Genomic DNA, 27657 nt, shown 5'->3' with positions numbered 1-27657 from the left:
CAAATATTTTTATACGTTACCGGAGATTTCATGTTAATTTGTCTTTATTAATCACATTCTTGTAGATTAAACTTTCATTTTTTTAAGTAGTAACATTAATAAAATATTTGGTCCAACTAATAGACTAAGAATTTTTCATTTATAATATGTGTTCTATGGATGCATTTATTAATTTGTAAAATATTAATCTTTAAATAATTGTAGTATGACAATATGGAAAATATTGTGATTTTCTTTGCATCTTTAACCATGAAATGCACCATAAATTCATAAATTCAATAGTTATAATATTTCTTATATCTTATACAAAACATCTGCTTTCATCATTATTTTTATTTTTATTTAATGATGCTATGAGCAATAAATAAAAATACATACTAGGAGGAAAGTAATTATTGCTCTTTATTTATTTAGACATAATAGTTATAGCTTATTTTTGCATGTCTCGGATATTTTTCATGTATGTTTCATATTCTCGGGGCCTATTGTTTCAGCCGAAAGATCTTGCGGAGGAAAAGGAGATTTATACTAAGCTGGAGGAGTAGGGGTGGATGCAACATGTCTACGTCCACTAGAGATTTCAAACAAGGGACGATTTGCCTGAACCAAAATGTTCTCCGTTCCCATTATTACCAACATCATCATCATAAACATTGCTATATTTTTTGTGTTCATCATTTTTTCAGAAATTGTTTTGATATTACCTAAGAAGTTTTTTTGTTACTATGAATTGTAAAAGTTGATGTTTTATTGTTTTGGTATGGTTGTATATATAGGAAGATGTGAGGGTGAGTTTAATTTGTGGTATAGGTGATATATGAAATTATTAAGGTAAAATGTCTAAAAATAGTTTAAAATCTGGGTACTATTCCAATTATGGGATGTCCCATATATTTTATATTCATTGTTTGAATCTACTATTTTGTAAGATATAAATATATATATATATATATATGTCAATGCTTTTATTATTAATTGGATCTAAAAAATATTAATATAAATCATGAAGATATAGTTTTTCTTAACTAAAACCCGGATAACATCACATTCATTGTTCTTCTAAATTTCTTTATCAAACATTGTCCTAGTAAGATTTAAATTTATGGAAATCCAATTTTACATTTAAATTAATAAATAAATCTGTTTTTTTGTTTATTATTATTTTTTCCCAAACTTGTAATTAATAATTTTCTTTAAAGTAATCCAATATATTTGTCAATTTATTTCTTCTCTTTGTTATTGCAATATTTTCAATTATGTATCTTGGATAAATTTTAAAGATATTTATAATATAAAAAAATTATTTTCTAAACCTATAAAAATAAAATTCTTACAATTCGACTAAAACGGCGGTTTTTAGTTTTCAATAACGTCCAAAACATTCTGAAAGTGATCTCATAAAGTAACTGAACATTGTTGGTGTTGATTTTAGGGATCAGTATACATGTCTATAAATTTGGTGTTATATTTGGAGGTGTTCTCCTTCCACCGTAATGAGTTAATCTTACTAAGGGTCTCGACAATATTTTATCAGTCCGCAACTTTAGAATAAATTGATTTGCATGAAGTGTTTACTATTCATCATTAATATGGGAATACATAATGAGAAACCGTTAAAGATGAGTTCTACATAGCATTAAAAATAGAGTTAATTTGTGAGATAGCTATAGCAAGGACCAAAATTCATCAAATAGCCAATGTAATAATCTGTACACATGATTTTGACACTTTGGCACACAAATGGACCAATTTCTCTTTGATTGTGCGTGAGTGTGCATTGCACAATGCATGCAGTCAAATCTTATTCTATTTTTGTCTATATAGAACAGATTTTGTTTACACAAAATTAAATATAATCATAGTAAAAATTTGAAAACCATCGGCATTGACCATTGCAAGGTTGAATACAATTTTAAGGGATGTTCCATACGTATGGGAAAATTAGTTTCTTGGATACATGTTCATAGATTAGAAGGATTGCATAAAAAAGATTATAATTCGTGTAATTAATCAAAACAAAATTCTTCTAGACAGGAGGGGCATCATTTAAATGTGTTTTAGATACAAAAATCAACATCATTACAAAAATTCTATATATATGATGTACATCGCAATCGTGTAAAATTGTGTAATTAATCAAAACAAAATTCTTCTAGACAGGAGGGGCATCTTCTAGACATGATCCGTCCAATTATTATATGTGTTTTCTTTTTTTTTGTTCTATATATACTAGAATTTCTCAGCAGAGATAGCGATACACCTAAAATGACCATAAACCCTTCAAATACATGGCATCTCCTCGATCATCTTATCCGTAGGTACCGTTGACAGTTAGGATCGAGCAGAAGACTTAACAAACTTATTGAGTTTTCCTTGAAAACTTTGAATCTCGGACTGTCAGGGAAATCAATAAGATCATCGTTATGGAGTAACATGGCATGTATAGTAACGTGAAGATTATCAGCCATAGATTTCCAACAAAGTTCAAACTGCGACAAATTCCGGTGTTTAGTGAAGACAGACGGGGTGAAAGGTCGATAGAAATGAGGCATTAATCACCATTAAGTGAGAAATATTGAATGATAACTTTAAAGGAAACCATGCAGATTTAGCGCTTGGGGATACACCAAAAGGAAAAAGACTTGGAGAGGATGAAGAAGCAGCAATGTAAAAACTGAAACAATTTCGAACAAGAAAGGGACAGTCGATCAATTAAAGAAGTTGAAGGTGTTTTTTGCCTCCGAATTCCATACTTAAATAGTATTTTAAAATGATACAATAACATGAAAATATTATATTCTACAAGAGATTATTTAATAATTTAAACAAAATGCATAAAATAACTAAAAACACCAAAACTAATCGGTTATAATAAACCATACACATATTCAGATTGCAGAAAACAGATCAGGTTCAAGGTAATTTCGATTTTAAGCAACCTGATCAGATCAATTAACACAAAATTCTTAAACCAGAACAGATTGATCACTCATACCCTTAACAGAAACAGATCACACAAATCAGATCAAAAACTCAATCTACAAGGATATGAACAGTCTAAACTCAGAATTGCGATCAAAGTACTCGGATTTATCAGATCTTAACAGCAGACATACATATCTATTCAAACTGATCAAAGAGATGAACATATCAATCGAAATTTTTAGAGAAATAGAACAATTCCTTTCCAGAGTTGCTCTGATACCACCTGATGTAACCCTAGGATGCTCTCTGGAACAGATGCGATAATCCTTTTCAGAAACGAATCAAAAGACTCAAGTTTCTCAAAGGCAGTGGATCGAATGGTGACACAAGAAGGATGGATGATCTCTTGATACTCCTAGGCGACTGATTTGGATATGACACACCAAATAAGAACCCTTAACTCTGGATATATTACACACCAGAACTTAAGCAACTCGACAGAGATGTTTAAGAAGAAGAAAACAAGTTTTAGAATAAAAGATGAGTGCTTTCATAGATAGGTTTTGAAACATATAAATAGAGAGATCCTTGTACATGCACAAGGTCTCGAAACTAGACAGAAACATAAAGAGAACACACTCTTTGGAAACTTAAACAAAGACCAAATACTTAGAGTTTTCGAAACTAAAACATGAAATAAAAAGCATAGCTTATATAACATAAGGTCGTCATGAGGACAGACCAAGATCAATTATCTAGGAGGTAAAAGAAGCAACTTGTGGCCTCATTAAAACCCTTGATTAGAAAATCCAGTGGGACAAAACCAATCAAAGGAAAAAAGAGTACACACAAGCTACTTAGCCTAGATGATGATCAGCTTGAATGTAGATCAAAGTGTCTCTGATGAAAGCAGCTTTATTCCATTCCTTTGTGCTATCCAGAATCAAATCACAAACTGTCTTACATTACAGATTCATCAATCCCAAAGAATTGTACTTTACGTGAAGGTAATGTAGAAACGTATGTTGTTTGTATGAACTCAAAGATCAATAAGAATCACTCTCTTATTAGTTTAAGAAACTCACTTAAAACTTAAGTTTTCACAAGATTTCTAACTCATAAGTTATGCAACAAGTTTGCATGTCCTTATATAGAGATTTAATAACTACTAAACTTAATAGTCTTAACACATATTTCCTAATCTTTTTAGTAAACTATAACTCGGTAGGATTAGGTTACTTCCTCTTTAAACTTTCTTCAAACTTATCTCAACAATTAATGTTTTTTTCCTTCCCAATCAAAAATTATCTTCATTGTTACATATTGGTGGTATTTTTATGACTATCAGTATCTTTATATTTGTATGCATTGACTTGTAGGTACAAAACTATAAGAAAGCTCCCATTTTTTATACTACCAGCTTGATAACTACTGTCAAAACCATCGGCGGTAAATAATAAGATCCCTTGTGTAGTTCAATTAACTGATGATGAGAAAGTCCATCATTTTGCAAGAGCATGATTATTGTTTTAAGGTATGTAAAGAGTAGAAGTGATCAACAACTGTTACATGGACAGGAGTATACCCACACAAGTGCTTGTAAACTCGAGGAGTCATCTAATGGTCTCCCCGTTGTCCCTTGTGGTTTAATAGCTTGGAGTATGCTCTATGATACTAACTTTTCTCGTGAAAGAACGAAACTGAAGGTGAGCAGGAATGACACTGCGTGGAAGAGTGACCATGAACACAAGTTTAGAAAGAATGTGTTTCCTTTCAATTTCCAGAACGGAACTTTGATTAGTGGACCAAAGCTGGATCCAAAAGTTACAGTATGCATTCTTAACCACTACTACCATAGATATCAATAATGTTTTTGAGCTTTAAGAGATTTTGTATACATTAGTGACCAAGAGGACTTTATTGTGTGGATGCCCGTCTAAGCTTCCGGAAACTTTATGGAAGAATGGAAGAGGGACTTGGAACCAGGAAACGTTGTTGTGGTCAATTTGATAAACAATTACAACATTTATAGCTTTAGTGGACAGATGAAGCTTATTCTCTCCACCTCAAGTTGGTTAGGAGGAAGAAAGGACTTCCTCGGTATCACATATCTCGTCGTTGGTGCCTCTTCCATAATCATATCCATCATCTTCATGCTGCTCCATTTGAAAAATCCGAGGTAAAAGATACACTTGGAGACGAATACAATCTTGTTCTTTATTTCACTTGCTTATCCCCTCTATATTTATGCGTTTACTCTAATGTATACACTTTTATGTATACAAATTATTTTTTAAATAGGTGATTTCTAATTTGTTATTTTTGTTCCTAAAAAGATTTTAATGAAATATCATGACAAGATTTCAATCACCTCCTTATGAGTTTGTTCGAAAAATGATAAATTTGATCATTCGTCTAATATTTGTTTCTCTCTAAAACAATATCTACCTATTATAATTGTAAGAACTGGTGAATATATACTAGATAGAATCGAGCATGCACTTATATTGTATAACAGCATGATATATAAGATTTAAATACTAACTTGTGAATAGAGTTTGCCGGTGATTTGTTTTCAAAAATATGATCTTTAGATATGTATCTAGGGTGAAACTAATTTTAACAGATGACCATCTTTTTAAATTGACATTTATGTAATTCACCAAATTCATAGAAGAGGTTAAAAAAACAAAACTCATATCAGTAAAACAGAAACGAAGTGAAAACACAATTTTATAGAGGTAGAAAATAAAATAACTTATAGAGAGTCAATAGTAAATATCGAGAGAAAAAAATATAATCCTCTTTTGTCATTTTACAATCAATGTTGCCTATATGATTTTGGTGATTTGTGTCAGTCGCAAAACTTAATTTACTTTTGTGCATATGAAGTCTTAAAAACAACTAAAATGAATTGTAATACATTAACTCTTCAACAACGATGATACATTTATGAAACCAACATTTGTATTCGTTATTTTACAATCGGTTGCAAAATTTTGAATCATTTAATGAACAAACATTAGTATAAAAAACTCATTTAATGTCATCTAGCATGCATTACTTTCAATCTCAGGCCTTATGGGACAATTCTTGGAACAAGAAGAGCCTTTCGGGTTAAGAAGTTGTTCACTACAAGAAAACATGACCTTAACGAATAGAGTATTAGTAGCTATTTGGTCGTAATATGGGCTTTACGACCAATTAACTTCGAAAACCGATAGGTCGTTACAAGCTGGTCGTAAATAATTATTAGAGGCACATTGGTCGTAATATTATGACTAAATGAATTAGTCGTAAATCAGACATACATGTACGACTCAGACAATTGGTCGTAAGTTAATCGTAAAAGCATTAGTCGTAAAAGTGGTGCACATTTACGTCTCATATATTAGATGTACATTGGTAGTAAATTTACGACCAATTTACCTCTTATGTCGATGTTTATTCGTCATAATGTAACGACCACTTTACATCGAGGTTAGATGTTCATTGGTCGTAATTTGACCAACTTTATTTATTTATTTTCGAATTTTGTATTTATTTACGAATTTTATATATTAATTAAAATAAAATATTTAAATTTAGTTTGATTTAAAATTTTAAAATTTGATAAAATTAAAAGAAAATATCTAACATCCGGAAACATAATAATATCCATAATATAAAACATTCAAAATACAAATTAATTAAAACCGAAAAAAACTAAGTGTTAAGGTTTATTTCGTCGAAGAAGTCGGAACTATGCTCATCCGCACATCGCTCTAAATCCTCCTGCTCTTCCGGTGTGCGCACGGGGATAAAGGTCGGACGTAGAGACTGCCACCTAGAGGCAAGAGCCGGGTTGACGTTTGGGTTTGTCTCTATCATCATATCGAACATATTTGCCATAACCGCAAATTTGTCCCCGTGGTCGGCTATGACTTCTTTGGCAGCTGTCAAATCCCTACGGAGAGAAGATTCTTTTTCCATTCTTGCAGCGTATTCAGCTCTCGCCCTCGGGACATCGTTCACAGACCCAATCCCGACAATACGTCCCCTTTTCTTCGGGGCAACCTTCAATTAATAAATAGATATTAATTAGTACATATGTAAAACTAAGTTAAAGAATAAAAAATTTAAATAAACATATATTTAAAAGATCGAATTTTTTATCTGCTCAAAAATTTTGTCTTGTTCGACGGTGTACAACTGGACCGGTGCACCTTCCGGATTTTGTTGCGACAACTGAGTCTGGACCTCCTGGATCCGAGCCTCAACAGTGTTGTAGATCCTCTCTGCTTGAGGATGCGAAAAGGTGCCATCAGAATGCTGGTGTGTCGTCTTGTAAAGTCGGGCCAGAGATGGTGGTGTTCCTTCTTGGACAGCCTGTATAAAAAAAATTTAAATTAAACTCACGCATTCAATAAATACTTAATTAATATATATTTAATAAAAATTAAGAAAGATCGAAGACTTACAATTTTTAGTGCCCTCCCAGCATGTGGAATCTGTCCGAAAGTCTGAGGTACTGGCAGGTTACCATCATCATCGCGGGTCAACCGAGCCGTAGAGCAAGTGAGAGCTTTGAACTGGCTTAGGCAAATTCCAATAAGCCTTCAAGCCCTTCCAAACGTCATTGCTGAGGTAGAATTCTTTTACGTCGTCCCCCAAAACCCTCCACTTCTCCTTCCAATCACCAACAATGTTCTTTAGGCGAGCCATCGCCTTTTTGTAGAACTCTGCCTTCGCCGTTTCGTTGACAGCAATGGACCAATTCCATTTTTGCTACAAAAAATCATTAATAGAAAAAACTGAATTAAATAAATTATTATTTTTAAATAAATAATAAAAAAAATATATTTAAAACTAACTGCAATGCACTTGAACCAAGTCCTCCGAACGTGGTCAGGTGTAAGAGACCAGTTCGGATGCGCTTCCCGGAAGTTTGCCCTGATGATATCTCCAACGCTCTGTCCCACACAATTGTCCGTCAAAAACCTACAAAATTTGAAAGAATACATATATTTAGACCAATATGTATAATTAGTATATTTAAATGCAATTAAAACTTTAATATATTAAAAATTACCAGTAAGTGTTGGGTGGTCGATCTGGATTGATGATCGGTAAACCTTCTCATCCCGGCATCTGGAGAAGGTTTACCACTGTATATCTTGTATATGGTGCATTCGGTGGCACCATCAAATCTGGATGAACAGCTGCAGGAGCCGGAGCAGCTGCAGGAGCCGGAGTAGCTTCGGGAGCAGTGGACTGCTGCTGAGGATGGTGTGGAGGATGATGCTGCTCATACCGAGGCTTCTGTGGAGCCTCATCGTACTGGGGAAAGAATTGAGCAGGGTCATCAAACTGCGGATAGTAAGCTTCAGGGTCATATGCCTGTGGAGGCACATACGGAGCAGTAGGAACTTGGCTCTCAGGGATATTCTCTTAGCCGGATGCAGTGCCGGAAGTAGAAGCTGATGGATCCGTCTGTGGGAGAAAGGTACTCGCGTAAGAGTTTTTAGGCGCAAGGTTCCTAAGTCTCTGTCTACCGCCAGCCATAGCAATATCGTCACTCTGGAAAAAAAAACCAAAAAAATATATGGTTATAAACAATTCAAATTTTTTATATAAAAATAATCTAAACCTATTCTAATTCGATCATAATCTAACTACATCCTAATCTACTTCCATCCGAAACTAATTCCAAACCTAATCTAATCACCTAACTAACCACCTAAAACTAAAAAAAAAAAAATTTACCTAGAGAGAGATGGGAAGTCGTTGTTAGAGAGAAGAGAATGAGCAACCAAATGGCTTCGTGAGGTCTGTGTATATATAGAGTTTTGGTGTTAGTCGTAAATTAGTTGTAAATTTACGAGCAATGAGAGACTTGCAGTCGTAACTTTACGACTAATGGGGGACCAAGTGCTATTACGACCAATTAGGAACTAATTAATTTTTCCATTTACGACCAATGAGAGACTAGCAATCGTAAAAGAGACGTAAATTTACGACCAATGTGGGATGAAGGAAAATTACGACCAACTAGGGACGAAGTACTTAACGACCAATTAGGGACTACCGTTGTAATATTTGAAAAAAGAAGAGAAGAAAGATACTGGAATCACAGGTGGGAAGAAAATATATTTCTTCTCCTTCTTTTTTTTTCAAATCTTTCTAATTTGAGAAGCAAAATTGTGAGTAATTATCTCTGATTTGAGAAGAAAATTGGTGAGTTTATCTTTGATTTGAGAAGCAAACTGGTAAGGATTTATAGGAAATTTCGAAAGATTTTACGACCAATTAGCTTCGTCTCATTTTAGGTTAGTCGTATATTACGACTAATTAGCTTCAATTCATTTTTGATTAGTCGTAACTGAGTCGTATTTTACGACTAATTAGCTTCGACGTATTTTATATTAGTCGTAACTTAGTCGTACCTAACGACTAATTAGCCTCGATACATTTGAGATTACTCGTAACTGAGTCGTTTCTTACGACTAATTAGCTTCGGTTTTTGTTTATACCCTAAAACCGAAACCCCAAACCCCAAACCACAAACATAATAAGTTTTATACACTTCTAAACCCCAAACCACAAACATCATAATTGAGCAAACATGATCGGATAAGTTATATATATATTATTTGTAATACAAAGAGTTTAATAATACAATAGAACACAAACACTGTAACATAATCAAACTCTATCACTCATCATCAGAAACATCATCCACTTCATCATTTTCTTCAAATTTATCTTCGTGGGCTTCGTCTGTTGCATCGTCTGGAAGTTCTTCATATCCCTGGTTGTATGGATCAACAAGTAAGATATCATTTGTAGCTTGCTCAGGTACTTCTACTTCATTTACGGCATCTTCTTGTAAAGGCGGTTGTTCATCAGTCAAGACTCGGCCCCGAGGTGTAACTTTTATAGCGACTAACCAAGATATTCCAGATTGTTTGATCCTCGGATATGAAATAAAACAAACTTGGTCTGCTTGAGATGCCAATATGTAGGGTTCAAATTTGTTGTACCTCCGTGTAGCATTTATATCAACAATTCCAAACTTGCCATACCGAACACCTCTATTGATGGTGGGGTCAAATCAGTCACATTTGAAGAGAACGCATTTCAGCTTCACCAGGCTGGGGAACTCCACTTCGATGATCTCTTGTAAGATTCCATAGAAATCAGTTTCACCTTTCACACATACTCCGTAGTTCATTGTTGTTCGCCGACTTCCATATTCGTAAGTGTGAAAAGTGTAGCCTCGTGTGAAATATATAGATGTTGTGGTGACCTTGGCTCATTAGCTGCTGCTAACATTTCATAAAATCTTTTTGCATCCAAGTTAGGCCCCTCTACATTTTCTACCTCCTCTATTACTGATCTTGTTTCACGAAATGCATTTGTAACCATATCATGCATCCTATCATGATCTACCATTTGATCCTCTTGAAGGTTACAACTTTCAAAAGGCAAATGTTGTTCATCTCTGTTACGAACATTTTCAACCTGATTACTACTACTAGCTTCATTCCTATTATCACCTTCTCCGTGGTTAAACCATATATAGTAATGTGGAGTAAATCTTCTATTTACTATATCTTTCCAAACCGTTTTACTAGCAGCAAACTTGGTATTGGTGCATTTACGACAGGGACATAACATTTTACATGTTTCCAGTGTGAGAGACGTATGTCCGGCCTAGTACATGAACATCTCTGCTCCGTTGAGAAATTCTTTTGTTACTCTTCCCCTTGAATCTTTATGCGCATACATCCAACTTCGAATCTCATAGATATTTCTAGGCATTTTTTTTTACTCTTTTTCGTTTTTTTTTTGTGCATCTTAAGAATGAGGGAGAAGATCATATTTACAGGGAAATTTCGATTTTGATAGGTAACAATGTTACAACGAATTTACGTTTGATAATAACTTAACCACCAATGTGCAACTACGTTTCTCGTAAATTGGTCGTTAATCAGATGGTAGATCTTCGATGTCATTTAGTCGCAAATTTACGGCTACATTACGACTACCTGAAAGTGTAGTCGTAAATGCGAAGTTAATTTACGACCAATTTACGACTAACCCGATTAGTAGCAAAATTACGTCTAAGTTACGACGAACTTTACTGTAGTCGTAACTTAGATGTAAAATCGAAGTTAATTTACGACTACACATTTGTAGTCGTAAATCGTAGTCGTTACTCCCACGTTCTCTTGTAGTGGTTGTATTATTTCTCTGATACATTCCCATTCCAGGTTAATATATATTCTTGCGTACTAAAGAGCTGTATACGAGATCATATAGATATATAGGAGTATAACCAATTTATTAGCTTATAGTTCTAGAAAACTGATAAGGTTCCTCTGTTTTTTCTATGACCGCTATGTTTTTGGGTCTAAAGATAACTGTTTTGACCCTTTTCAACTCTTAAACCTCTAATGCTATGTGTTTGTTTTGGGTACTATCTGTTTTTAGAGTTTCTAAATTTAGCTAGCCTAACAAAAGCATTGCATTGGCGATATGCAAACCGCACATATTGTTCTTCTGACATCCCGAAAAACATTCTTGTTTTCTTCTCATTTTCCATATTTGTCACCTTTAGTCTTCTCTATTTAACCTCTCCCATCCGTCTCCTCCATTTCATAAGCTCTCCCGTCGAAAGATCTTTTCATTTGTTAAGTCAAAATCACCTTTCTTCCCTCCTCAACCGCAAAAGAAACACACCGTTTCTTATTCTTTCTCAAACTAAACCTGCGGTTTGCTTCTACATTGTGAAAAGAAAACTAGGTGAAAGAAGGGGAAAAAAAGATGGCCAAGGGAATGAGGTTTGTTCAAACATGGGGAGAGGTAGCACCAAGGCTTATTGTGTCTCACAAGAAACAACAACAACAATTCTCAAACTTGCCAAAGCTTGAGACTATTGTTGAAGAAGGTTGCTGGATTGATAGTTTTGCTGTTAGGGCGCCTAATAGGATTGTGATCTTTCTTCCTCTTGTACTATCATTGATTATGTACATGGTGTTGCACAAGAGTATCAAAGATTATTGATTCTTATCTGTCTTCCTTTTCTTTTGGTTATGCGACTTTTTAATGTGTGATGGTGAGAAGAAGAGAATGTTCTCGCTTCTTATAGAGAGAGATTCAGTTCTCCGGTAAAATAAAAAATTTAATTTAATAAACAAGTTGTAGTTTGGGTTTCCCAGTTTAATTTGAGTTTGCTTTAACAATAATTTGATATAGAATTATATAAATCATTGTTGTGTGAGCACAATTACCAAGAAAAAACTAATTACAGAAAGAAACAAATTTAAGTCGAAGATGATGGGTAAAATGCTCCAAGAGAAAGAGAAAAGAATAAATACATTATTATGCTTTTCATCTGCTCAGATAAGTGCAATGCAGAAGAAATTGCAACAATGTTGTCCACTGGAAGAAAAGACGCAGAATAAAAAAATAATATATAAGCTTTAAAAAGAAAAACAACGAGAAGAGAAACTCAAAAACAATGTTTGATTGTACGATACAAAATACTATTGCATTTTCGGTTATTTTATTATATAGATATTCATCGGAGGAATTGTTTACGCAACCGTCGACCGCCGTCGGCCGTAGCTCTCTACGCCGTCTTACCTTGCTGAAGGAAAAAAAATGACATATTAATCATCTAATTATCTCAAATTACAATATACAAAATAATTTTGTTATTAATTTTATTAGAAAATGGCAATGAATAATGATGAACTGACCCGTTTCTCTTCTTCGATCTTGGCCTTAATGACAGAGTAGAGTGCAACGCCAGCAATGGCTATTCCAGTTCCGATACCTGTCTGCGTCGATATCTTGTTTCCTGCAAAAGATGATAATTTTCAGAAGTTTATTTAATTTTTCAACATCTATAGTAATGCCTATAACACGAAAGATGAATGGAGTTGTAGTTTTTTTTTACCGAAGATAACGATGGAGAATCCGATCACGAAGACACGTTTCAGAACGTTTCCAACAGCGTGAGTCAACGGTGCTACCCTCTCCAACGTATTAGTAGCCAACTACAACCATACACATGGTTTTCTTTAGTTTTACCTCTTCTTTTTTTATATTAAACACGAGTCTTAAGGTCAAAGATGGAAACTGCGTAACCTGATTGTAGAGATGGTAAAACATTCCAACCCAGAAGAGATCAGAGATGAACTTAGTCATTCCCACTTTAGCAATCGCGTCATTGAAACCGTGCTTCAACAGTTGAGGCCCTTCGACCTACCATACGATAAACCAATAACCCTAATAAAATTAATTGCAACTCACGTAACCAAGGAGAAATACAATTGAGAGTATTCAAAAGACTTAACGATGATGGCAGGAGGAAGGCAGACGAAGAGAGCGATGATGGAGATGTAAGCGTAGACATTTGTACTGTCCATATCAGTCTGCAAAAGAAAAGAAAAACACAATCCGATTCTCAACATCAAAACTTCAGAGACATAGTTAAGAGCGTGAAGAAGAGCATCAAGAACCATGGCTTTCTTGGAGAAGATGCTTCTGTAAGTGAAAGAGATGTTTGATATCATGGCGCTGATGAAACCAAGCCAGTTGAATGACAACTCAGTGAGTGAAGCCATTGCAACTCCTGCAATTTTCCTTAAAGGTTAATCCAATAAACGTAGGACACAAGAAATCCAAGAAAGGAGTTTAATTAGAGTGGTTACCGAGTACAACAGGAGCTAAAGACAACCATAGTGTTATGGGGATCGGTTGTCCAAGAAGGAACTGAGAAGCAGACGCATTGAAGAATGGCTCCAGTGCTGCGTTTAGGACATGATAAATGTTAGGTTTTGTTATTATGTATAGATTAGTATCAAATGGTTTTGCAAGCAGCTGAGATACCTTTTATGGTGTGAGTGAAGGACACAGCGACGGCTGCGAAGGACACGTTGCTAGTAACATGGCCTATGGCATGACACACTGCAACTGGTATCAATACCTTGAGGATGTCCGAGTTAATTGGCTGCGATAAATCATCACGAAAATAGACACAGACACAAGTTAAATACATACAACATAGACAATATAGCAAGTGGGCGTTTGGTTTAGTGGTATAATTCTCGCTTTGGGTGCGAGAGGTCACGAGTTCGATTCTCAGAACGCCCCATATTTCGTTTGGCGTATAATGTACAAATAGTAACCTAATGAAAAAATGTAGTGATGAAAAAAAATCAAAAATGTGGAACTTACAGCCCGTTTAGGAAGACCCACGGACCAGCTCACCAAGCAGTAGACAACTCCAACGAACAAGTGAATAACCGATACAAAACTGAAAATAACAAATATTAATTTATATTTAAATACAAAAGAATAAATGGATTCTCTTTTTTTTTAAAGAAAATTACTAAATGGATTCTCTTTATATAACTATTCAGATTCGATTCTTCACTGGACCAACAGAATATGGTTCGATCATATTTAGCCAGAAGTTTAATCTTGCAACATTAATTTACAGATAATCAAAATTGAGACAAGATATTAAGCATGTTGTGTTGGGTGTGTTTAGTCTTAAACATTAAACATTAAACATTAATTAGTGTATATGTGTTTTGTTAATGTAAGAAAAAGCTAAATGTGTTTACTTACTAGGGGTAAGGGAAGTAATTGTAGATCTTCTTGTTAAGGATGTTGAAAATCACGTTCAAGAAGTACCTGTATATAAAATCAACAAGGGCTTCCCCGTTACAGTAACTCGATACTAAACTTTGGCGGTAAAACCACATGAAACTGCTATAATGCGCCTAATAACGTGCGCATGTTATGGGGAGAGGATAATAAGCGCGTGACGGGCACGTACCACATGAAGAAGAAGAATCCGGTGACAAGCCACGGATACTTCCCGAGGAATCCAACTTTCGTCTCCCTACCAAAAAAAAACGAGTCAGACCACTCGAGTCAACACCGAGTGAGCCAGAAACGGACCTCATTGCTTACCCAGCTGAATCACCACCCTCGGCAGCGGCGGCTCTAACCGGCTTGAGAATCTCTCTTTTCTCCGGCAAGCTATCGAGAAGGAGCAACGGACGGAGCTGACGACCGGAGATCAAGTTCCCTCCCTCTCCGATTGATCCGATCGGCTTAGCGAAAGCCGTGAACGACGACGACGCAGTGCTGAACTGGCGGTTGATCGCTCTGATCGGTCGCCTCAGTTGCGGTACGCCGGTGACCGTTGCGGTGGCGCGTAGCAGCACGCGTGACTCCATCTCGAGATTGGTTCAGTGGTTTTTCGACGATGAGTTGTGACAGTGAGAGGGAAGGAAGCGGAGTATGAGGCTGTCGCGTATTTCAAGATGAGATACTTCGTGATCACGTGTTTCGCGGTCTATTGTGTTACAGTGGAAGTGATTGTGTGATATGATCCAACGGTGGAGAGTGATGATATTAGATAAGAATCTTGAGATACTGGTTTAGATTGGATGAGGTAGGACCCATCTTATCCTGTGGTGGATGGTTTAAGACAAATAGTGAGTATTGTCCAAGCGAAGTTCCATATCATCATCTGTTTCGTATTTTTTTTTGTTCTTTTGTTATTTTGAGGATAATAATAGTGAAATATTTTGTAGATTTTTCCTCTTATTTACCTTGTGTTGAGTGGTCTTCAATTGTTCAAAAAAAAAAAAAGAGTGGTCTTCAAATTATTGAACGTGAAAAAGTCACAAGAAAGTATATTTTTATAAATATTACTAGTTCAACTGAATGATTTCTGTTAATTTATTTGTTTTTAGTGGTGGCATGTCGGCATTTGATTTGCAACTTTAGTGCGTCTAATATTTTTCCAAAATTTAAATATATAATCAAATTATTGCTGTTAGTGATAAACTTTTGTAATAGTCCAAAATATAGCTTTTAATAAATAAATAAAATATAGTCATGTTCTTTTAATATAATCTCACATTTTCAGCTAAAGCAGCTTTCTTTCTGTATTTTTCCAAAATATCACTATATGTACGTAGATAAATTATTTTTTCGTCATAAATCTTTTTATACATAACAATATGATGTCTTATGTTAGAAAATGACGAGACAAAAAATCACATATTTTTGCGTGCCCCTCTGCTTGTACGGTCTGGTTAGGTCATCGGCAAACTGCCGGGTTAGTTCACTTTGGGAGACTGGTATGACACTCTTCACTCTTTGCAGAATACAAGATTATCGTCCAATGATCCGGTGCGGGTTCGAATGATTTGCGAAATAAAAATCTAACCACATTTTGAAAGAAATGAATGGTCAAATACACCATCGAGGATGGACAACTATCGAATAACTAAAGAAACTTAAAGACATAGCAATTTGCAGCAGAGTGGTCTCACTCAACTGCAAAGTTTCCCCAAGTTCGAAAAATGCTTTGAAGTGGTTTAAGGCTTTTTCTTTTCTGATTATTAAGCTTAAAGTATCGATATGATTTGACCCCAAAAAAATTATCGATATGATAAGTGGATGAATCCTGCTGATGTTTGATTTTCAAACCTAGACATGTTGTTCTTTTTATACATATAGCATTCTCTAAAGTGATCAATAAATTTTATTTAAAAAAAAATGTATACTTGAAAAACTAAAAAACATAAAAGCATATGCAATGTAAAATTCATTTTTTTTTCACAATGGAGTGAAATGAAATATGAAATTAAAATGCTCTAATCCTACTCCATAGTGGAGTAATGATGGAGTAATGAACAAACAAAAAATGGATTACTCCACTTATATAGTAAATTTCATTGTGCAGTGAAAAATAAAGTATGGGTGAAGTATCATGTACTCCATATTCCATTTTACTCCTTCTGTTTCAAAATAGTTGATGTTTTGGTTAAATGCACAAGAATTAAGACATTCACCTTTTATCTAAAAAGTAGCATTAAAAATATAAATAAAATTAATTCAACCAATCATAAAAAAACTATAAAACATCATTGGTCAAACAGTTCTCAATAAAACTAAAATTAATATAAAATATCAAAATATCATGTATTTTGAAACATTATAAACTCTCAAAACATCTTCTATTTTGAAACGGGGTGAGTATATTTTAGAATAAAAAAATAGAATGGAATTGGAGATGCCCTAAATATAAATATCTAAAATATTGGCTTTTGGATATTATAAATTGTAAAATAGTTTCAAATTCATAAAGGAAACTAGAACAAGAACAGTGTAGATTTTTAAATAGATATATAACTATAGATTTGTTTAACTACATTGCTTAATTATATATTTCATAAAGTCGAGAGACCCTCTAAATCAGCGAGAGACTCAGCCAGCTGTTCCCATTTGTAAAAGCCCTTTTTGTTTGTTTTATTCCTTCCATAAACCCTCCCTCATCAAAGTCTGCAAACTGGTTAAGGATTCTTCTCCAGTGATTGGATTCAAGTTCTATCTCGTAAGGAGTTTCATCGCTGCTTCATTTGATTTCGGTGAGTTACCGAGAAGGGTTATATAACTACGAGAAATGTTTTATTGATCTGGGTTTGAAACACTAATGCGCACAAACTGTTCGACGTAATGCGTAGCTGAGATTTTGCAACTCGCCATCTTTTTGATTATCTTATAATCGTTTTATCATCTCTCTTTATTGTAGAAAGGCATCATTTTTGAAGTAAATGGGAAGCAAAGCGAAGATGTTCAAGTGGTCAAAAGACATCACACCTTCACAGGTTATCAAACTGATGCGAGCTGAAAAAGACGTGGAGAAGCTGATCTCCGTTTTCGATTCCGCAACAGCAGAATACGCAAATGGGTTCTTACACGACCAGAGCTCTTTCAGTTACATGGTCTCGAGGTTGGTCTCCGCCAATAAGTTCAAAGCAGCTGAAGACCTTGTTGCAAGAATGAAGATTGAGAACTGTGTTGTTACTGAAGATACATTGCTTTCGATATGCAGAGGGTACGGTCGAGTTCACAGGCCGTTTGATTCTTTGAGGGTATTTGACAAGATGAAGGATTTTGACTGTGATCCTAGCCACAAGGGTTACGTGACTCTTCTTGCTATTCTCGTTGAAGAGAATCAGCTGAAACTGGCTTTTAAGTTTTACAAGAACATGAGAGAGATTGGTTTGCCTCCCACCGTTGCGTCTCTCAATGTTTTGATCAAAGCTCTTTGTAGAAACGAGAAGACGGTGGATGCTGGTGTTAAGATATTTCTCGAAATGCCTAAACGAGGGTGTGAACCTGATTCCTACACGTATGGAACTTTGATTAGCGGTTTGTGTCGGTTCGGAAGGGTAGATGAGGCGAAGAATTTTTTTGAGGAGATGGTTGAGAAAGACTGTTCACCAACTGTTGTTACGTATACCTCTATGATTCACGGTTTGTGTGGATCGAAAAACGTTGAGGAAGCAATGAGATATCTAGAAGAGATGAGGAGTAAAGGCGTCGAGCCGAATGTTTTCACTTACAGTTCTTTAATGGACGGTCTTTGCAAAGATGGGAGACCTTTGCAAGCCATGGAGTTGTTTGAGACGATGATGGCTAAAGGATGCAGGCCAAACATGGTAACCTATAGCACTTTGATCACTGGTCTCTGTAAGGAGCAGAAGATTCAAGAAGCCGTTGAGCTTCTCGATAGAATGAATCTTCAGGGTTTGAAACCTGATGCTGGATTATACGGGAAAGTAATCAGTGGGTTCTGTAGTGTCAGTAAGTTTCGTGAAGCTGCCAATTTCCTCGACGAGATGATCCTTGGAGGAATAACTCCAAATCGTTTAACTTGGAACATCCATGTTAAGACGAGTAATGAAGTAGTCCGAGGTCTTTGTGCCAGTTATCCAACTCGCGCGTTTACTCTTTATCTAAGCATGAGGAGTAGAGGCATCTCTGTTGAGGTTGAGACACTAGACTCTTTGGTGAAGTGTTTGTGCAAAAAGGGTGAGTTTCAGAAAGCTGTTCAGTTAGTTAACGAGATAGTGGCTGATGGGTGTATCCCAAATAAAGGAACATGGAAGGTACTAATAGGTCATACATTGGACAAAACGATTGTAGGAGAAGCTTCAGAATCTCTTCTCAGAGATTTGGAGATCTAAATACAAGAAAGATTAGATGAAGACAGCTGAAACAAACAAGTCGAAGAGGTTATGAAGATATTACATTTAGAATCAGAACATCATTTAGCAATGGGCAGAGAGTGGAAAGCCAATTCCATGGCGTGTAGTAGGAAATGTAGCAAACATCATACTGCAAAAGACTCCTATGGCTACGGGTAAAGCTGAGAGAAGCTCGGCTACTTCAGCTGATGGTTTGGGGAAGAAACAGTTGACCACATTATGATCAAACATAACCACGGCTCCAAACACTAGAAGCGTCATAAAGGCATGTGCGAAGTCTATAAACTGTAGTCTGTAGCTTTTGGAACGTTCTTTAGGAAGAACAGCTTTGCCATCGATTATCCAGAGGCCGTTGGTCATGGCGAATCCATAGCAAACAGTTCCATTCAAGTCCCTGTAAGAGTCACTGAAGCTGAGTATGAAGCAAGTGAATGCGCAGATGGAAACAAGCATTTCTGTCATGTATCTGCTAGCGAAATCGCAGCGTCCACCGTTAGTGAGAACTGGCGATAAGACCTGGTACGCAAGAGCTGTCCCTGTGGGTAAATGGTTAGCTAGATGAGCTGTGGTCTTAAATGTCTGACCTATTGCCTTGTGTATCCAGTTGTTCCTTTCGACTTCAGGAAACTCTTGAGCTTTCAAGAGTGGAGCTTTCTCTTCTTTGATGGCGCCACCAGCACCATTGACCCCAGCTTCTTCATCAACCTTAGTCTCCATGACACTCTCCAACTCTGTTTCTTTTTTTTTTCTTAGGTGCTTTGTTGTTTCTCTGTGTGAGCAAATGTGCGAGTCTAATATAACAGTGGCTGCTTACTTAGTTATGGATAGCAAGGAAGCAAACCTAAGTGTCTGTTTAAGTGAAGTGTAAACTTTGCTTTTGTTGTCTATTTACAAAGGATTGTAGTTTTCAGTTTTGGTTTGCATCAGTTAATATCTTTTTTCTAGGGTTGGTTAGATTTATGACTGTAAGGACCATCTTATCTTGAAGTGGATGGCTTAAAGGGTACCTTACTATTGAGTGGTCTGAAAAATATTTACGATACAGTCACAAGTAAAACGTGTGACAGTACAGTCACAAGGAAGTGAATTTTCTTCTTATTTTTTGTAAAACTATTTTCTTGTTAAATTTTCAATATCTTTATTTAATTTTCTCTCGGTTTGCTGGTTCAGTGCTTGATATATTTCTTTCATAGTTGATAAATGCTTCAAAAAAAAATTGTAGTACATGTTCTTTTATTGGACAAGTTAGACAAAATAACTATTAAAAATAGACAAATGCATTTGGACTGTATTCTGTTTGGTACTATAATTAAGGATTATAGGTTTGTAGGAAGAATATATGTTGGTGAAAAAAAAAGGAAGAATATATGTTGGTGAAAAAAAAAAGGAAGAATATATGTTGTTCCTGAACCTTTTTTCAAAGGTATTTTTTATATGATTCTGATTTGAATATACTAAAAAATATTCCGATTTGATTTTTTCTCTAACAAAATAATGTAACCTCAAGCTTTATGCTATATTTCTTTCGTTTGACCAACTATACGCCATGTTCTAAAAATCGGCCGCCTAGGCGTTACACGTCACTCTTCCGCTCTGATTTATGCCAAATCGGTTTAAAAAATCAGATATTCGATTTTTTTCGCCTAGACCGCCTAAATGACCGCCTAGCCGCCTAAATGACCGCCTAGCCGCCTAATCTATTTTTTTTTATTTTGATTTTTATTTTATTTTTAATAATATTTTTATTTGCTTATTTGATCTAAAATTTTATAAATATCATTTATATTCATAATTTTGATGAAAATTACACTATATTAAGTTTATATATTCTATTTGTGTGTTTTATACAATCTTAAACATGAAAATATATTAATGTTATACACAATTAAAGATTAACATGTTTTATAACATAGTAAACCATCTAAAAATTCTGCCCCGCATAATTTCCGATTAATCTCTGATTTTCTGTTTAGGCGCTAAGCCCAACCCGACCGTCCGACTAGCGCCTAACGCGTTCCCGAACAGGGACTATATGTTGCTTCAGAATCATTTTTCAAGGCTTGATTCTCATTTGAATACTCCATGGACAATTTATTTGAATCACTCTCTCTTTTTGATAAACCAAATTTTTCTTATCATAAAACTTTTATTTTCTTAAAATGTTTTATTTAATCACAAAACAATGTAATCTTAGTCAGATTCTTTCTATATGAAGACAGCTGAAAATTGTTAAATTATAATCTAATCTCTCCTTAATACATTTACATAAGTTAGTTATTTATGTTATTACACAAAGAGTTGTAACTCTTCATGTTGTGTCCTTTAGTATAAAGAGTTGTGTCTCTTATACTTGTAATGATTCGATCTCTATATAAAGATCAATCATTTGTTGTAAACAATAACATAGAATATCAATAATACAAAAGTATTTTCAGAAAAGTTTATAAGCCTGAAACGTCTATCTTATTCTTTCTCTCGAACTCGTGTGTAACACACAGTGATCGTTGTATAACACAAGCGGTTGGTAAAAGATTAACATGGTATCAGAGCTTTACGTTTGAGAGGACGAAGAAGAAAGCACTAGTAAGAGAAACACTTGGCTTGGAGAAAAGGAGGCTAGAGGATTTTGGCATACGATTTCGGAAGCACACGAAACGATGAAGAATCAAGTAATTCCCATATTTGATGGAGAGAAGTACGACTTCTGGAGCATTAAGATGACAACCATTCTCAAGACCAGGAAGTTCTGGTCTGTGGTTGAAGAAGGCGTAGGAGCCCCACCAGCACAAGTGGATGAAACCCCTGAAATAGAAAGGGCAAGATTGCTTAGAGAAGAAGCGATGATGAACAATACATTGGCTTTGCAAATTTTGCAAACTGCCATATTGGATCATATTTTCTCACGGATTGCAGCAGCATCAACATCCAAAAAGGCGTGGGATGCATTGAAGGAAGAGTATGAAGGCTCTCTTCAAGTTCGTTTGATTAAACTTCAAACGTTGCGAAGGGAGTACGAGAATCTGAAGATGTATGAGAATGAAGACATTAAGGTCTTCACAGATAAGATAGTTGAATTGGCAAATCAATTAACTTATCATGGTGAACAGAAGACATATGTTCAACTCATACAGAAGATACTCATCTCTCTCCCAGCCAAGTTCGATAGCATATTCAGTGCATTGGAGCAAACAAGCGATTTGACTTCAACAAAGATGGCAGAGTTGATCGGGATTTTGAAGGCTCATGAAGCAAGGCTGGCTGCAAGAGAAGAAAGCACCAGTTAAGGAGCATTCGATGCTCGTGTTAAACACAAATATTCTGGTGTCACACAAGACAACTCAAAGCGCCGAGGTGGCAAGAAGTAGTGTGGTTACTACAAGAAGAAAGACAATACCGAGAGCGAGTGTCTGAAGAAACAGAAGAAGGATGATCCAAAGAAGGATCACAGAAGTAACAAGGAGTGTTACAATTGTGGCAAGTTAGGCCACTTTGCAAATCAGTGCTACTCAAAGAAGAAAGAGAAGGCACATGTAAGTCTCGAAGAAGACTTGAATGAAGATCACATGTTGTTCAGTGCAAGCAAAGCATCAACAACAGTGATGGAAGAAGACTGGTTAGTAGACAGTGGAGCAACTAATCATATGACAAAGGAGGAGAATTACTTCTCAAGGCTTGATAAGAGTATCAAGGTTCCAATAAAGATTGGAAATGGAAGCACGGTCATGACAGCCGGTAAAGGAGATATTACCGTCATGACTAAAGGTGGCAAGAGGACCATAATAAATGTGTTCTTGGTTCCGGGTTTGACAAAGAATTTGTTGAGTGTTCCACAAATTGTTTCAAGCGGATACCGGGTGAAATTCCAAGAGAAGAGATGCATCATAGATGATGCAAAAGGAAGGAGGATAATGGATATCCCAATGACTCACAAAAGCTATCGAATCAGGATGAGTTCGGCTCAGGTAGAAGAAGCCATGAGCGCTAGTGAGCAAGGAAAGATGGAGACATGGCACAAGAGACTTGGTCATGTAGGCGACAAAAAGTTGCAACAAATGCAAGACAAAGACTTGGTAAAGGGATTACCAAAGTTTAAAGTCAAGAAGGAAGCGTGTGAGGCGTGTAGACTTGGAAAGCAATCACGCAAAAGCTTCCCAAAAGAATATCAAACTAAGACAAGAGAAAAGCTTGAGATTGTACATACGGATGTATGTGGGCCGATGCAGCACCAGTCTGTTGATGGAAGCCGATACTTTTTGATATTCTTGGATGATCATACTCACATGTGTTGGGTATACTTCATGAAGTAAAAGTCAGAGACATTCTCACTGTTCAAGAAGTTCAAAGCAATGGTGGAGAAGCAATCGGATTGTACCATCAAGACGCTGAGATCAGATGGAGGTGGTGAGTTCACTTCACGAGAATTCAACCGGTTCTGTGAAGAAGAAGGAATCAATAAGCAAGTCACCTTGCCTTATTCACCACAACAAAATGGTTCAGCGGAGCGCATGAATAGGACCTTGGTGGAGATGGCTAGATCGATGTTGGCAGAGCAAGACTTACCGCTCAAGTTATGGGCAGAAGCGGTATACACTGCCTCATATCTTCAAAACCGTCTGCCATCAAAGGCAATAGAAGAAGATGTCACTCCTATAGAGAAGTGGTGTGGACACAAGCCAGATGTGTCACACATGAGAATGTTTGGTAGCATATGCTACATACATGTCCCAGATCAAAAGAGGAGGAAGCTAGATGTCAAGGCAAAGCGTGGAATCTTTATTGGATATAGCAACCAATCCAAAGGCTATAGAGTTCTCATCTTGGAGAATGAGAAGATTGAAGTATTAAGAGATGTCGAGTTTGAAGAAAGCAAGAAGTGGGATTGGAAAAGGCAAGAAGAAGTGAGGAAGACATTGGAGTTGTTTATGGAAGACTCTCACTCGTCTGAGGAACAAACCGAAGTCACATCCAGCCCTGAGGAACAAACCGAAGGTACTTTCAGTCTTGTTTTCATTCAAAATGATGATCATGATACTAGTAGTGGAGATGAAGAAGCTTCTGAGGCACCAAGGAAGTTCAGGTCCATGGTTAATATCATGGAAAGGGCACCGAGAGTAGAGCTTGATGAAGCGGCTCAAGCTATAGAAGCTTGTCTTCATGCACATGAAGAACCATACACTTATGATGAAGCGTGTGGTACCAAGGAATGGAGAGAAGCAATGAATGAGGTAATAGCCATGATTGAGAAGAACAAGACGTGGGAACTAGTGGACAAGCCAAAGAAGAAGAATGTGATAAGTGTGAAGTGGATCTACAAGATCAAGACTGATGCAAACGGCAATCACATCAAGCACAAGGCGCGGCTAGTTGCAAGAGGGTTCTCTCAAGAGTATGGTGTTGACTACCTTGAGACGTTTGCCCGTCTCAAGACATGATACAATACGAGCCATACTTGCCTATGCGGCTCAGATGAAGTGGCGATTGTATCAGATGGACGTGAAGTCAGCTTTTCTCAATGGCGACCTCAAGGAAGAAGTGTATGTCACACAACCACCCGGGTATGTGACACACGGGAAGAAACACAAGGTGTTAAGGCTACACAAAGCTTTATATGGTTTAAAGCCCCAAGGGCATGGTATTGAAGGATAGATTCATATTTTCTTCAAAACGGCTTTGAGAGGAGTATGAATGATGTGGCCTTATACATCATGAAGCAAGGAAGAGATGTGTTGATCGTGAGTCTATATGTGGATGATATAATCATCACAGGAAGCAACATTCAGAGCATCAGCACATTCAAGAAGAACATGAAGAAAGAATTCGAGATGGTGGATCTTGGATTGTTGAACTACTTTCTTGGAATGGAAGTAATTCAAGACGATGGAGGCATATTTCTTTCACAAGAAAAGTATGCAAACAAACTTGTAGACAAGTTTGGGATGCGAGATAGCAAGAGTGTAAGCAACCCACTTACACCACAAGGAAAAGGAGTTGAGGATGACAAGGAGTATGGAGATCTGACTAAGTATAGAAGCATCGTTGGAGGGCTTTTGTACTTGTGTGCATCAAGACCTGATGTGATGTATGCAAGCGCCTATCTCTCAAGATACATGTCATCACCTCACATGAAGCACTACCAAGAAGCCAAAAGGGTGCTAAGATATGTCAAAGGAACATCAAGCTTTGGAGTGTACTTCACAAGCGTGAAAGAACCAAGACTTGTAGGCTACTCGGACAGCGATTGGGGTGGTTCTAAGGAAGACAAGAAAAGAACTTCAGGTTATGTGTTTACTCTTGGATCAGCTATGTTTTGTTGGCAATCAAGTAAGCAACAAACAGTGGCGCAATCAACGGTTGAAGCGGAGTACATAGCCGTATGTGCAGCAGCAAATCAAGCCGTGTGGTTACAAAGACTATTTGAAGATTTTGGTCAGAAGTTTGAAGGAGGCATTCCGATCTTATGTGACAACAAATCAGCAATAGCAATTGGGAAGAATCCGGTGCAACACAGAAGGACGAAGCACATAGAGATCAAGTACCATTTCGTGAGGGAAGTTGAGCAAAAAGGAATCATTGAACTAGAGTATTGCAAAGGGGATGATCAACTCGCAGACATTCTCACAAAGGCATTGGGCGGTTCAAGGTTTGAAGATCTAAGGAAGCATCTTGGAGTCAAGTCGAGGTATGATTAAGGAGGAGTGTTAAATTATAATCTAATCTCTCTTTAATACATTTACATAAGTTAGTTATTTATGTTATTACACAAAGAGTTGTAACTCTTCATGTTGTGTCCTTTAGTATAAAGAGTTGTGTCTCTTATACTTGTAATGATTTGATCTCTATATAAAGATCAATCATTTGTTGTAAACAATAATACAAAATCTTAATAATACAAAAGTATTTTCAGAAAAGTTTATAAGCCTGAAACGTCTATCTTATTCTTTCTCTCGAACTCGTGTGTATCGTTGTATAACACAAGCGGTTGGTAAAAGATTAACAAAAATGAACATGCCAGGTGGAACAAATTTACACAAACATTGAGATACTCTATTAAGATGATCATCTCAGATACAACAGAGAATAAGTTCAGAATCCAAAGAAGTTCCAAAAGATTTTGACATTTTAAATGATTTAATCAGAACATCATTTATCAGAGAGGGAGAAACCAATACCATGACGTGTAGTAGGAAATGTAGCAAACAACATACTACAAAACACACCTATTCCTACGGGCAAAGCTGTAAGAATCTCAGCTTCTTCAGCTGATGGTACAGGGATGAAACACTTAACCGCATTCTGGTCAAACATAACCACAGCTCCAAACACCAGAAACGACATTATAGCGTGTGCAAAGTCTATAAACCGTAACTTATAAGTTGTGGCACGTTCTGGAGGAAGAGTAGCTGAGCCATCGATGATCCAGAAGCCATTGAACGTAGCAAATCCATAGCAAGAGTTTCCATTCAAGTCCTTGTAAGAATCTGTGAAGCTAAGTATGAAACAAGAGAATCCACAGATGAAAACTAGCGTTGCGGTCATGAATCTGCTAGCCAAACTGCAGCTTCCAGCGTTTGTGAAAATTGGTGACAAGATTTGGTATGCAAGAACTGTCCCTGTTGGTAAAAGGTTAGCTAGATGAGATGTGGTTTGAAATGTTTGACCTATTGCCTTTTGTATCCATGTGTTTCTTTCTATTGCAGGAAACTCCCGAGTTTGGATTAGAATTTTATCATCCTCCAGAAGTGGAACTTTCTCTTCTTGGATCATGCGACGAAGTTTCTCTGCTTCTATCCTGCGACGAACTTTCTCTGCTTCTATTATGCGATGAGCATCATCGATCCCAGCTTCTTCATCAACCTTGATCTCCATAACACTCAAGCCCTTTTATCAGGTTCTATGTTTTTTTGCTTCTCTTTTTTGATGACAAAATGTTTGTGTTTAAATATATATGTATATATATATATATAACAATGACAATGATGCTTGATTTGTTATGTATCGCACGCAAGTCTGAAACCAAACCTAAGTATTTGTTTATGTGAAGGATAAGCTTTGACCTTGTGTAATGAATTAAACTAATGTGATTCTGATTCAAATGTTCCAGGAACATTTGCTTCAACGACTTTCTCTCTCTCGCTCTAGTCGTTTTTTATCATAAAAATTTGGTTTTGTTAGAAGCTTTTCACATAAAAGAAGTAATGGGTTGTGTGGGATTCATTCTAAGAAAATGATGTTTACGTTAATTTGATAAATTTTTCTCTGACGCGTTTGGTTAGTTTTGATTAGTAAATTTCGTGGAGGCCAAGAAAGACTATTATAATTTGCTAACATACTTTTTTTTTCTTTTTCTTAATGTAATATATTAGTATACGATTAGTTAAATGATAACTAACGTCAAAATCAGATTAGTTGCTTCCTTGGGTGTGTCATTGAGATTAGACTTGCACGTTACAATTTTTTCATTATGATATTTCAAATATCAACGAACTAATAACGAAGAAAGAACGAAATGCGATATCGTTAACAAACCGAAATTCAAACAAGTTGCTCTTCTCAAGCATGTTTTCTAGGAACAGTTTGGCTAAAGTGAAGAAAAGCCCATATAAAGATTATTCCAAAACTGGGCTTCAGGCCTGTTAATTGAACAATGTTGTAGGAATAA

General features: G+C 36.1%; 4 protein-coding genes and 1 pseudogene across 5 annotated transcripts; 2 read left to right on the top strand and 3 right to left on the bottom strand.

Moving 5' to 3' along the window:
* Positions 1–758: 758 nt before the first annotated feature.
* Positions 759–5553, top strand: LOC111208931 (annotated as a pseudogene).
* Positions 5554–12270: 6717 nt separating this feature from the next.
* LOC111208754 (triose phosphate/phosphate translocator, chloroplastic) lies at positions 12271–15332 on the bottom strand. The gene is made up of 12 exons (XM_022708160.2): positions 14899–15332; positions 14762–14827; positions 14551–14616; positions 14155–14233; positions 13807–13927; positions 13629–13724; positions 13437–13549; positions 13272–13349; positions 13063–13179; positions 12872–12971; positions 12672–12772; positions 12271–12559 (listed from the first exon to the last, which is right to left on the bottom strand). The coding sequence occupies exons 1-12, from the start codon at positions 15165–15167 to the stop codon at positions 12542–12544; spliced, it is 1224 nt and encodes a 407-aa protein (XP_022563881.1). The 5' UTR covers positions 15168–15332; the 3' UTR covers positions 12271–12541.
* Positions 15333–15563: 231 nt separating this feature from the next.
* LOC111198768 (pentatricopeptide repeat-containing protein At5g46100) lies at positions 15564–20012 on the top strand. 2 transcript variants are annotated; one of them, XR_007326003.1, is made up of 3 exons: positions 15564–17372; positions 17537–19517; positions 19603–20012. XR_007326003.1 is itself a non-coding variant. In XM_022688024.2 (2 exons), the coding sequence occupies exon 2, from the start codon at positions 17559–17561 to the stop codon at positions 18975–18977; it is 1419 nt and encodes a 472-aa protein (XP_022543745.2). In that variant the 5' UTR covers positions 15564–17372; positions 17537–17558; the 3' UTR covers positions 18978–20012. The 2 variants fall into 2 exon arrangements, 1 of the variants encoding a protein (XP_022543745.2); XM_022688024.2 differs by having other exon boundaries at positions 17537–20012.
* On the bottom strand, positions 18884–19715 carry LOC111198769 (protein DMP6-like). The gene has a single exon (XM_048762368.1). It carries the CDS (start codon positions 19713–19715, stop codon positions 19062–19064), a length of 654 nt encoding a protein of 217 aa, XP_048618325.1. The 3' UTR covers positions 18884–19061.
* Positions 20013–26092: 6080 nt separating the features above from the next.
* On the bottom strand, positions 26093–27657 carry LOC106400155 (protein DMP6-like). The gene has a single exon (XM_013840551.3). It carries the CDS (start codon positions 26862–26864, stop codon positions 26139–26141), a length of 726 nt encoding a protein of 241 aa, XP_013696005.2. The 5' UTR covers positions 26865–27657; the 3' UTR covers positions 26093–26138.

The sequence above is a fragment of the Brassica napus genome, chromosome C7 (genome assembly GCF_020379485.1).
Source record: "Brassica napus cultivar Da-Ae chromosome C7, Da-Ae, whole genome shotgun sequence".
Classification (NCBI taxonomy): domain Eukaryota; kingdom Viridiplantae; phylum Streptophyta; class Magnoliopsida; order Brassicales; family Brassicaceae; genus Brassica; species Brassica napus.
Note: the sequence above shows the minus strand (reverse complement) of the source record. Positions and strands in the feature narration are given on the sequence as shown.